Source organism: Anomaloglossus baeobatrachus, chromosome 6 (genome assembly GCF_048569485.1).
Source record: "Anomaloglossus baeobatrachus isolate aAnoBae1 chromosome 6, aAnoBae1.hap1, whole genome shotgun sequence".
Lineage (NCBI taxonomy): Eukaryota > Metazoa > Chordata > Amphibia > Anura > Aromobatidae > Anomaloglossus > Anomaloglossus baeobatrachus.
In genome coordinates, this window is record NC_134358.1 from 171,579,968 (window position 1) to 171,593,599 (window position 13,632).

Below are 13,632 nucleotides of genomic sequence, written 5' to 3' on the forward strand. Positions count from 1 at the left end.
CTACCCAACAGTCTAAATCCATTATTTCTATAAAGCATCACAGGGAGGGAGGTCGGAGCAGCCGATGCCCATAGCTCCAGCATAGCCCTACATGGAGAGGGACCTACAATTTATCAATGAGGAACAACTGCACAGTTACAGGCTGAGGGCTGCAACCAACAACTCATCCCAGAAGACTCCTAGGAGTGAGAAGGCAGCTAATCTAGGAGATATGACGTCAGGAGGACCTCAAGGGGAGGAGGAGGTGTGGGGAGGAAGGATGAAGCAGCGCAGGCTTCTACACATTAAGCAGGGCACAGGCAGAGGGAGGCAGATCCCATCACTTGTGAGGAGTTCAGCACAGAAGTCTTCTCCAAGTCTCCGCTCAGTCCAGCTCAGAAGTTTCCTCTTGAGAACAAGGTGACATCCGAGCTGATGAGGCCATCAGGGAGGGCTGCTGCAGGACCCACCACTCTATGGACTCTGCTCCTGGTGGTCTTCTCTGGTTGTCTCCTGATAGAAGCCACCCCACAACTCACCTACCACCGTCCTGCGCAGAGGGGAAAGTAAGTGCTGCTCACTATGCTGTATTGTTACTGAGGAGCGAGGTAGATAGTGCCTCAGTCCTGTAGGTCTACTTCTGTATGGGTCCTGGATCTCACCATGGGAAGCTAAGAACTGGATCGTTTTTGTCTCTACCGCCCACAGAATCACTGGATACAGCCGCAAAGTATTGGGAGGTGCAGTTCTGAGAAGGCACACGAAGGACCCTGTATGGGAATATCACAAATGGGGCTGTGATCTGTTCTTGGCATGATTGGCACATCCTTGCATTTTTAGGGTCTTATTATGAGAGCACACATAGATAAAGGACCTCGCTATTGGGTTATGGCTACCTGCTGCATTAAAGCTGTGAGCTGACTACACAAATGTGTTTAATTCTGTACGTGATGAGTACCCCTTTATTAAGTAGTCCACACTATAAACATATAACTATATAAATTACCAGTTTTTAGTGTGGGCTACTTAATAAAGGGGTACTCCTGCTTTAGACATTTGTAGGCTATGCACAGTTGGGGTCCTCACCTCTATTTTACAAGCCAAGGTACATTGACAGTCATACTGGAGGAGGGGAATTAAGTAATTGTTCATGTGCACAGGTCTGTCCATTAAAGTCTATAGTTTTTAGAAAACAGCCAAGAACGCTCTTTCTGTCTCTTTCTCCTACTTTAGGCAGTCAGGCAAGGGACTTCACCTGGGGATCTGCCAGAAATATCTGAAATACACTTGAAAATTGAAAGACTGGTAGTTTTCTTGTACTATATAACTTATATCTAAAAACTCTTGATGCCTACATTTGCAGGTATTGATCAGAAAAGGCAGATCCATGCAACCATGGACAGATGTGCTGTCAGATATAAATGGGATGCATATATGGGAATGTTGGGCTAAACAAAGTGGATTGTACTGTCAGACCACCCGAGAGAATGAACATGATTAGTGGGTGCTACAACATTTGCCAGTTGGTGACCTCCCTGATCAGATCTCCTTCACGCTATTTTTGCAGTTAGTATAGTTGTTCATATTGTCCTGGTGAGGAGTTACATTATTCCTCCAGACTAGCCTCTTATGGAAGGTTCACCAGATCTATTAAGAAGGGCAGCACATTTGACTGTTGAATATGCGGGAGGTTAGGAGAACAATAGACTTGGTAAATTACTAATTGACTGCTCTTCAATAGTCTTGTTTGACAATGACTTTACAATGTAAGAATGTAGAAATGACGTCTATTGTTCACTGGCTGATCTCCGGCTTATTTTTGGTTCTTTTCCATAGGAACTGGTGTGCTTACATCGTGAACAAGAATGTCAGCTGCACTGTCATGGACGGGAGTGAGAGCTTTATCCAGACTCAGTACAGATGTAGCTGGAACCAGATCCACTGTCAACCAGTACTGGCGTAAGTGACCAGATTGTGGAATGGCTAATGACCAGTCTAGCGGATTTACAATGTGTATAATAGATCATGGCACAAAGTAGTCACATCTGACAACTGTACAAATAGATGTGTAGAGGATACCAAATCTTGTGCTGAAAGTATATTGTGCATTCTTAGTTCTGGATTAGATACTGGAAGTTGTAAATTGTAAAGTGAGAACCTCAAGTTACATAGATTTATCATTTTCCCGTCAAACGCTTATGGCTATAACTATCGGGATCATGACAAGGAGGTCCTGCTACTGAGGTGGCCATCGACCACAGAAGCAGAACATACACAGGAGATAATCCTTAATTGAGATTTCCCATGATTGTATCTTGCTATTTTAATTCTTATAACTGCATAAATAATTATATAAAACTACACGCTTCAGTCCTTGTCAGACAAAGGTACTTTAGATTGCTTCCCTAATTTATAACTTCCATTTTGGTTACAAGCCTATTCCAACAAAATGACAAGTTTAGTGTAGACACTTTTAGAAGCTATTAAACAAGGAGGGTCTTCTATTCTGGGTGGAGTGCTGTTATCATGGGTACAGAGCCTCCTAGCCCCTTATCTCTGGTGGGGTGGTGAAATTTCCACATGATGTATTTGGTCTGGGATCTAGAGAAATAAAAATGGGACGGACTTTGATTAAAAGAAGATGTTACGTTACAAAGTATCCATCAAAGTAAAGCCAAACCAAAAATATTATGATATGTTTTAGTTCAGTGTGATACATCATGAGTACAGGGCTTGCAATATATTGTATTTAGAGCTAGTACAGGGCTTGCAATATATTGTATAAAGAACTTGCAATATATTTTACAAGTTTTGAAATGACTGACTCAACACAAATTAAAATCCTTTGTTATCTCTTAGGCTATGTGCACACGTTGCGTATTTGCATGCAGTTACGCTGTGATCTGCACCGCAGCGTAACTGCATGCGTCCTGCGTCCCCAGCATAATCTATGAAAATTCTGCACGAGACGTGCGCACATGGCGTATTAGAGCGCAGCGGCTGCTGTCCGAAGCGCGCGTTCTAAGAAGTGACATGTCACTTATTCCGTGCGCTCTGCATGCATCCCCCGCTCTGTCTAAGGCCTCCAACACACATCCGTGCCGCCGGTACGTGTTTGCCATTTTTTACATGTACCGGCGGCACGGAGAGACGTAGAGCAATGCTACCCTATTGTAGCAGGCACACACACGTAAATCAACACGGAATGTGTGTCCGTGTCCATTTGTACGTGTGTGTGTTTTCTAACACGCTGACATGTCCACGTGTTCTCCCGCAGCACGGGTGTCACACGACCCGCACCCGTACCACATGGATGTAGTGTGGATGCGGTCCCGTGTCACACGCACATGTCAGAGAAAAAAAAAATCTTAACTCACCTTCTCCTGCCCTCCTGTCTCTGCCGCTGCTGTCACTTGCTGCCGACCGCCGCTCATTACGCTCATTTAATATTCACTTCACTGCGGCCGGCAGCAGCAGCAGCGGTGAGACGGCAGGGCTGGAGACTGAAGATCAGCACCACGGACAGCAGCGCGGACAGCAGGAAGGACCAGGTGAGTTTGCAAATTACCGACTCTCCGTGTGTTATCGCGGATAGCACACGGAGAACACACGTGGCCCGCAAGTACCAGAGACACGTGCTTACCTACACGCAACACGCAGGGTAAATACGTGTCTCGCGGCACGTGCGTGATTATCACGTGAGTGCGTCGGAGGCCTATGGGAGGGGCTGCACTCAGAGCGCATGGAATCGGCTTTTTTTTTTTCATTACGGACTCTTCCTGCAGCGATTTGAAGCGCACGTGTGCTGTTCAAATCACTGCAGAAATTTCTGCAGGGCAGAAAGCTACGTGCGCAGATAGCCTTTAGGTCCCAAGTGTCAATTGAATGTTTAATATAATACAGAAATATATGGGCATTCATGTGATTCATACTTTACAGGGAGGCACACCGAAGTTTATTTCCTCATGGATATTCTAATCATCCATGTAAAGTAATTTGTGACTTGTTTAATTGCATGCTGTATTATAACAGGCTCGGACTGGCCCACAGGTGAACAGGAGAGGTCTCAGGTGGGGCCCTTTGCAGTAATACTTACCCCCAAACATAATCAGTAGTTGACACAATACACTTGTTTCACTATGTACAGACAAAGGAAGCATTGTATCATTCATTATACAAACTACCCAGTCTAGTGTAAAGAAGCATAGGTAAATTTGTGAACGTAATATTTGCATGTAGTTGATCAGTGGGCCCCCAGAGTCAGTTTCTGGTGGGCCCCTGTCGCCCCTTTCTGACACTGATTAGAGAGGCATTTTCTCCTGGAAGCATAGCTAATAGGGAGAATATAGTGCCGCATTATACAGTAGCACCCAAATTACATACAGATCTATAATATGAAACCATAGTGTGTGCTGAGCATTACTGTTCAAAATAAAATATGGTATACGGTCTATCTATCCTATCTATCTCTCTATCCTATCTCTCTATCCTATCTATCTATCTATCTATCTATCTATCTATCTATCTATCTACATACACCAAGTATAGGGTCTGCTTACTAGTTGAGAGGTTATCCACTCTTAGGCTGGAATTTCACAGCATTTTTCTTTTTTGTGTTTGGGGGGCAGTAACTTTTAGGTATTGTTTATCATATAGGCTTCTCTAGAAAAAATGGTCCCAAACAACACTTGTAGAAAATTGATATTTATTGCTGGTTGTTATCTACGCTGGAGACGAGTTCAATATAGAAATGTCTGACTATAATATTAACCTGCTTCACATAACTTGATGGTTCAGGGAATTGTTTAATGTGGAGGAGATGCTCTGGTCTGTAATATTACTATCAGCTGTAATATCTACCAAGTTCAGGGAATGGTTAACAATGGCTGTAGATGTAGCCTCACCACTATGGCATGTTCTACGATACGTCTTCTGCTCTATAGATGTGGAGGCCGCATGTTTCATATGGTCACACACTCTTACAACATACTTAAAGGAGAAGCGCTGGGGGTCCTGTGAATGCCGCTCTGATTATTGCCTCTGCTGGGCTGAGCAATGTGATAATATGCAGCCAGCTATGCATTAACCTACATTCATGCTCATAGAAATTCAACATCATGAAAGCCCCTCTCTATGGTAATTAGTGGGGGTTGTCTGTGTTTACCATAGACAGAAAAGTAAATTAGCAAACACTTATCAGCCCTCATCAGGAGGCAGCATAAACCATTGATGAACTGCTATACAAGTGCTGTATTTAATCCACGATTGCCCAACCAAGATCCCCCATTAATCAATTACCAGTGTTTCCTTTAAATTCGCCCCCTCTTTTTTCATTGTTTCCATCTGGAGGAAATTAAAGCCATGTCCCATACCTACACACGCTGTTAGGGAGCCATATCCCATACCTAAACATGCTTTCCATTAGCAGGAATAGACCATAACAGATTTTTCCTTTGTTCACTGATCTATTCTGTATTACTCTGTATACCTATAACTGTTACAAGATACCACCTTCATCATCTTTCGCTGTTTTTTATTAATTTTTTGTTACAATGTGTTTGTGCTTCTAAACGTGGATATTACATCTGCGGCTCAAACGTCAAAGTAGTTGTCCCCAGTTCTTTAGTCACAGTTCACACTGACCTATGCAATAAGCTGGATAAGACTCAATTAAAGGCCAATTTACACTTGGGAGTTATTATCCTGATTCACTCCTTTCTGAGCAATCATATAATAACTGAAAGTCTTTAAAAGGGAGAACCTCCACAATAAGATTATGGTTGACCAGCGATCATCTATTGAGAAAATATTAAAACAATTGTTAGTGATGGCACGGTTAATGAGTGTAAATGCTGCGCAGTGACATTATCACACAGCATGGCTGCCTAGTGCACAGCTGGGCCTGGGGATCAGTTGCGTGATTTGGTTCCGCAGGAGTGATGGACTACCACTACATTTTTGTTTAAAAAATGCCTATATTAAGTACTGTACTGCACGTGAATATTACCAATATACTGAGGCTGAATAGAGTGATCGGTGAGTACTCTGATATTAAAGCAGTGCTCTGTACCGGATTACCACACTGCAGACTGAACCAGGTAATAAAATACTGATTAGGGTGGCACGGTGGCTCAGTGGTTAGCACTGCAGCCTTGCAGCGCTGGGGTCCTGGGTTCAAATCCCACCAAGGACAACATCTGCAAGGAGTTTGTATGTTCTCCCCGTGTTTGCGTGGGTTTCCTCCGGGTACTCCGGTTTTCTCCCACACTCCAAAGACATACAGATAGGGAATTTAGATTGTGAGCCCCAATGGGGACAGCCTTCCTGATGTATGTGAAGCGCTGCAGAATATGTTAGCGCTATATAATAAAATAAAGATTTACTGATTAGTCAGGCCAAGTTCACATCTGCTCATTTCACCATTCATATACAGACCGCAAAGTCCTGACTCACAACTGGTCTCCAGACCCAAACTTCCAGCCTCATATGTGCCTGTATTTACATTATATACAGACAGTGAAATACAGTGGAAGCTTGGTTTACAAGCATAATCTGTTTTGGGAGTGTGCTTGTAAACCAAGTTACTCGTCTAGCAAAGCAAAATTTCCCATAGGAAATAATGCAAGCTCAGACAATTCATTCCACAACTTGTTCAATGTCCCATCATAGTCCCCTATTGTGCCATTCCACACATGCACAAACATGCACATATTATGCTCACCTTACCTTCCGTTCCATCGCCGACCTCACGGTTCTTGTAGTTCGCTGGCACAGGATGTGCATCGGGTAACCATTGTGACGATCGAGGAATTTCCGCTGCTAGAGTGCTGAGGTCAAAGGCAGGAGCCGCTTGTCTCTGATTGGCCAGCGCGCTGCCTTTGAGTAGCAGCTGACAGCGGAAGTTCCTCCATCGTCACGATGGTTACCCGATACACATCCTGTGCCGGTGAACCACAAGAACCAGGAGGCCGGCAATGCAACGGAAGGTAAGGTGAGCATAATGTGTTAGTGCGTGTTTGTGTGTGTGTGCGGACTGCAAGAGCGGGTCAGAGCGCGGTTAAAGTACGGAACCGGAAGTGTGTGTGGTGAGTATTTTGCTCGTACGGCAAAACTTGCTTGTTACAAATTTACAGCAAGCTTTGCTCGTATAGCAAAATGCTCGCAAACCGGGTTACTCGTAAACCGAGGTTCCACTGTACACCCTTTTAAACCCGGCCAAAGGAAAAAACTTTATATCTGATGAACAGTGCCCTCAACCTTTTTTAAGCCCCAAATTGTACTGATAGTCATGTATTACCATATTGGTGCAAATTCTGAGGTCAGAAGGACCTGTGGTAACCTCTTGGTCATGTGAACAAAGGTCTTTCACCAGTTATTGTGGACCTTAAGAGCAGGAGAGAGTATGTACATGCTGCATGTGTATCCATTTAAAGGGAACTTGACTGCAGGCTATAACCACATAATGTGTTAGGAGTGCCATATGCGCCTCCGAATAATGATTATAATGATTGCTTTATTATAAATTACAGTTTATATAATTACTGAAGCTAGAGTTTATTCTCAGCACACCTGTACCAGGAGTACTGTCGTGGAGCACCGTCACTTATTCCTGCACTTTGCTGGTATCACTCCCAAAGCGTCGTGATTGACAAAGTATTGGTGCAGGGAGGAGAACAAGTTGTCTTCTTTGCATCCCTTCTCTGTCGGCACACGGTGGTTTGTCATTCATGTAACTTTGGGAGTGATACAAGTTAAGTGAAACTCTTCCAGACTAGTCCGTGGAACAGGCACGCCAAGATAAAACTTCAGTTTTGCAGTAAATAAATAAACTTATTTATAATAAATATTTATAATAAATGTATTTAGAACAAAGACACAGCACTGATAACATATTTTTGTGGGTACATTGTGCTGTCAAGTTCCCATTAAATGCTGTGTGTATGTGTGTAGAATGGCGTGCATGACTTTCATACAGAGTGTAGCATACAGATTTAAAAATGTTGACTGTGCAGGTAAGTTTGTAGATGTAAATATGTCAACTCAGAAGCCTTGCAGCCCTGAGGTCCTGAGTTCCAATCCCACAGAGTACAGTATCTACAAGTTGTTTTTATGTTCTTATCCTTTTTTGTGTGAATTTTCTCCAAGTACTCTGGTTATCTCACATAGTCCAGAGACATACTGATAGGGAACATAGATTGTGAGCCCCAATGAGGACAAGTGATGATTATGTCAGTAAAGTGTTGAGGAAATGATTGGTGATATAGAAGTACGTTAGATTAAATTAGTTGCCCAATGAACAGGCAAAACCCTTGTACATCAGATTTTTTAATTATATATGCCGAAACAAAAATAATCATTCTTGGTGGCACGTCACCCCGTGTAAACAGGCCACCCTGTGTAAACAGGAGATGTTATGCAGATAACATGATTTTCTATGGGGACAAAACCATCATATTACCCATCCTTCTGACCCCATCATTCTTCATCAGCCTTTCTTACCAGCCAGTAAACATATGCTGAATGGCTTCAATATAGATGGTGGAGCTTGTTTAACAGTCTGAAATCATCTCATTTCCTTATGATGTGCACATATGTGATATGTGATGTGTTAGCAATTGGGACCTCACTTTCAATTTTTTTCCCAGGGCCTCACTTTATTTAAAACCGGTCCTGTCCAGAAGCACTATTGCAGCAGTCCTCTGAAATTGCAGTATACTATTTTCCATCTGTTGCTAGGAACATTATGTGACAGTTCTGAGGGATGGCAACAAATATACAATTACTACTTGATACAGTATATTGATTTTAATTATGACATGTAATTTATTTTGTTTTTACACTCATCAACACTGAAATTTCAACACCAAGAAGGCAAATGAAGGAAATATATAAACAAAATTTTCCAAACATCTCAATTTATTCAGTATTGAGTACCGTAGTACCACAAAATGTTACATACTGTATAGAAAACAATAAGCTTCTACAAATATTAAACCTTAAACTATTTGACCGTCACTGCTCTCTCTTATTTTAGTGAGGATTTCTCATCCTTTCTGACATGTTTATTTTAGTAATTATAGTGATTACTTGGAGTCACATTAAAATAATTCTGGAGTATCTCAAGTTGGAACTTTTCATTGTGCTGTTTCAGTGTTATTCATCCTTAAATTATATGGATAAATTAACAACTGTGAGGGTGCAATTACATTACATGAAGGTTGAACTAGATGGACCTAGGTCTTTTTTCAACCTATGTAACTATTACACAATTGTTGCTTTTACATTAAATGCCTGCTGATCGGTTATGTGTAAGCCAATTAGGGGTCACGTAATAACCTGTTTACACAGACTGACCACACTTCACATGTGCACAGAGCAGTTGTTAAAGGGAATCTGTCAGCATGTTTTTGCTATCTCATTTGAGAGCAGCAAAGGCAAAGAGAACCTGAATCTAACGCTGTATCACTTAATTTACTGGTTGCAGCAGTTCTGACACAGAGTTTTTAGATTTAGCAATGCAACAATGCTGGGAAAGCTGCTGCCACCCACATGAGGCTCTATGTACATTTTTATAGATAGTGAGCTGCTAATGACAGCAAGGGGCGTGTTGGATTACCAGGCACAAGATAATGTAGTTTAAGCAATGATAAAGTCCGGGTGCTAAAAGAATCATTACAAGTAAATAACAGCATGTACCTTGATAAGAGAAGCATTGCAGAAATCTGTGTTTTAACCCCTAGAGCATGCTGTATTAAGATTACATAGCAAAAACTTGCTGCTATGTTCCCTTTAATACTATCATTCTTCACTGGAACTGCTATTGGAAGCAAAATGGCACCACAGTATGCCAGCCTTTTCATGGCTAAATTGGAAAATAACTTTTTTAGCATCCTGCTACCTCAAACCATTGGCCTATTTCCGTTACATCGATGACATCTTAATAATCTCGACCGAGCTTGAACAAGAGCTTCTAAAATTCCATGAAAAATTGAAAGCATTTCATCCTACCATAAACTTGACATTGGACCACTCAAAAACAGAAATCAACTTCCTAGATACAACCATAAAAATTCAAAATGGTTCAATCCAGACATCAGTGTATTGGAAACCTATTGACCATCCCACATACCTCAGATAGGACTAGTTCCATCCCAAACACATTAAAAAGTCCATTGTCTACAACCAGGACCTCAGATATAATCGTATCTTTTCCAGGCCACAGACAGGGATGAACACTTAACCCCATCTTAAAAAGACATTTTTAAACCAAGGTTAAAACTCCAACTCCATTGATGAGCATATCATTAGAGCTACAAGGACCCCTAGAAGTGAACTGCTTCAATACAAACAAAAACAGAAAAATAGTCGAGTACCTCTGGTGATGACCTAGAACCCACAGCTTGAGGTACTGAGAAGAACGGCCAAGAAACTTCACCATTTTCTACACAAGGATAACAGGTTAAAAACAATATTCACAGATCCTCCATTGCTGTGCTACAAGCAACCTCCTAATTTAAAAAAATCATGATTTGAAGCTCAATGCCCTTAGACACACCAAGAGGAACTTATCCCTGCAACGTAAAGAGCTGCCAAGCCTGCGCTCATGTAGAGACCAAAGACCGGATACAGATCCATAACACACAGCAGGACTATAAGATTCCTGAGATATTCACATGTTCCTCCTCCAATGTGGTGTACTTAATCCTGTTCACTATATGTCCTATTGGGGGTCTCTATGTTGGAGAAACAGGACAGAGACTGAGAGCAAGAATGAGATCTCACCGTCACACAATTACAGACAAAAACAACCATTTACCTTTAGCCAAATATTGCTGTGCTCCAGGACACAACATAAACCACATAAAAGTTGTCATATTAAAAGACAACTTCAGATCACAAAATCATCGTGGGGTCTGGGAATACAAATTCATTACAATGTTAAACTCTGTTCACTCAGGACTCTACCTGTCGGGAGGATTTATGACAAACTGCAAAATCTGAGGAGTCTGCTCCAGAGACTGTGAGGGCACCAGACCTCTGATTCTACAGGGATATTGGGACACTAAAACTTTCACACCACTAATCAAAGCTAATTAAGGATTCACTCTCTAAGCTTAGCGTATGTTTATTTAAATGGCCTTTAATTATACCATGCCTCTGCTCTGTTTGTGTATTTATTTGTGTTTCTTCAGATATTTTGTTATACCATGCCTGATGAAGAGACCTGAGAAGTCTCGAATGCTTGCTCTGTAACATAATTTTATTTTATTTTATTTTAGTTAGCCATTAAAAGGTATCAGAACTACAAGATTATAATTTTGTTTCTCTCACTGAGAGCAATCAATCAATCAATCAATCAATTACACTTTTTGTCATACACATGTTTATTTCCATTGTGTGTATTGGAACAACACAAAAAAAATAGGGGAAAAAAGGCAAATTAGACATAATTTCACACAAAACCCCCAAAATAGGCCGGACAAAATGAACCTGTTTTGTGTTAGTTACTTGTCTCACACTGGTAACACCCTCTTCTATTTATAATAATCTCTGGAGGTCGAGTTACGTTCCAGGCAACATCTGCCCCATAGCCTGGAAGAGGTAATTTACATAAAGTGATAAAAGATGATTTACCCACAAGGCATCTGATAAGAGGCATACAGGATGATGTTTTTCAGCATTCTATAACCTGTATGCATTATTAATAGTTTAGATAGGTCAAATGTGGTGACAGATTTCCTTTAATAATGTTCTATTTAGAGGAATTAATGTTGCAGCCAATTTCCTCTGCTGTGAGAAACAGCTAAGAAGGGAGGGGCGGTGTAGACTCATGTGATTATCATGGGACGCCAACATCTGTCTGTTTGGACACTCAGTAACCATGTGTATTCTCATCTGGTAAGATATCTATATGCAGTAGTGATGTTTCAATGTAATGATCATAGATGACTTATTTTACTCCTGTATTAGATATTCACAAGAAAAAAACATTGGAGATTCTTTAGGTGACTTGTACTCCTATATCAATAGAAGAATGGTAAGTGGAGAGCTATTATCTTCTAAATGCCATGGATACCCTATTGTCCCACGTGTTATGTAAAGAGGAAGCATTATTACAGGCTAAACTAAGCCCAAAGCAGAACCATGGGCATAGTGACCTGTGACTCACTTTTGTAGGGCATCTAAGGGTTAATAGGTGTATGAGGGAAAGAGCGGGCTTTGGAGGATCAAACTTTAAAGGGGTTAGAAGAAGGGGAAGGAGAGTGGTCAGATATGGATCGAACTATATGAATCAGGAAAGTGGTGGCGAATACCAAACGTAATGTAGGCACCATCATGAAAGGTCCCATGCCTTCCTTACCTGGTCTTTTTTTTTTCTCTAACTTTGATAGCAGCGATTCAAGATCTCCTGAAGCAGCTCCGGGCTGCTGCTGGCAGCATAGATGGAGCAATGGTAAGGGCGTAGGTTTAGGAGATCCTGGGAGGTCTAGATGTGGGAGTTGAGTGCTGAGTGCTGAGAAACCTCCTGCCCTGTGTACACACAGGGTAATGGCACCCGATGCGGCTCCTAAGCCTCGGCGGTGCCACAGGAGCCTCTCCGGGGACCCTTTTTGTCTGACCCTCCATCCTGTTTCTGCAAGTTGCAGGACATGATGGGGGAGGAATCCTATCAGGTGGCTGGGGCCTACAGTGTTGGGTGGACCTTCAGTGGGTAATGAGACTAGTCCTGTAGCCTCTAGTGTTCCAGGCTACAAGAAGGTGGTGGCAGTCCTTCCCGGCGATGCTCCTGTTTGGGGAACCTCCTGTGTGAACATTGACAGGTTGACTGGAGCGCCCCCTTGTTCCAGGGTTTGAGTTTCAACACGAAGAAGAGCGTCTTCAAGGAGAAGGTCAGCATCATTGTATTTTTGGTCACTACTTTGTCTATTGGGGGCATTGGGTTGGTCAACAGATAAGGTAATAGTGAGGTGGATCGAGATGCGAGATATGAGTTGGCGACAAGTGTCACCAGATTTTCACCTATTCTCGAGGTTGGATTGTTCCCCCTATGTGGTGGAGTTACATTTAGGGGGAAATTATTTTGGGGTTCACCCCTGCAGGGAGTTAATTATAGATATCCTTCATGAATTGCTGCACAGATGCTCAACTTGTACACAAATTAAGCTCGTTTGATCAGATACTGTGTCCAGGAAAACGTGGCGGTGGACCCAGTCAAAAGAAAGGGTAAATAAGACTAGAATAAAGGTGAACAGGGCAGTTGGGAGTTTTTTTGGCTCGGAACAGAGGAGTTGTAGTGAGCAGGGCCAGCTCCAGGTTTTTGTGGGCCCTGGGCAAAAGAGTCTTACTGGGCCTCATCCACACATAGACATGCATAGATTCATACACATACAGGCATACGTGCACATATATTTAAAGAGGAATTCACAAAAACACATATAAACAGACATAAATCTAGACACAGTCACATACACTGACACACATAGATACATGCACACACAGACACATTAGAGATATTTCTAATATTGGGAAGCTGGCAAAAGACTTATTCACTTTCCCGCTTGTCTCCATCCAGCTTCTCCTGGGCATATGTCTGTGCCGCGCTAATTGGTGGCCGTCATTAACAGACCTGGCCGCACATCAAGAACACTAACA

General features: G+C 42.1%; 1 protein-coding gene across 1 annotated transcript in view; it reads left to right on the forward strand.

Annotated features, from left to right (window-relative positions):
* Nucleotides 1-321: 321 nt before the first annotated feature.
* Nucleotides 322-13,632, forward strand: part of EMILIN2 (elastin microfibril interfacer 2) — an 87,717-nt gene continuing 74,406 nt past the window's right edge. The window contains exons 1-2 of the mRNA XM_075314484.1: nucleotides 322-545; nucleotides 1,816-1,938. Of these exons, the coding sequence (XP_075170599.1) occupies nucleotides 415-545; nucleotides 1,816-1,938 (254 nt within the window). The 5' untranslated portion in view covers nucleotides 322-414. The remainder of the gene's footprint in view (nucleotides 546-1,815; nucleotides 1,939-13,632) is intronic.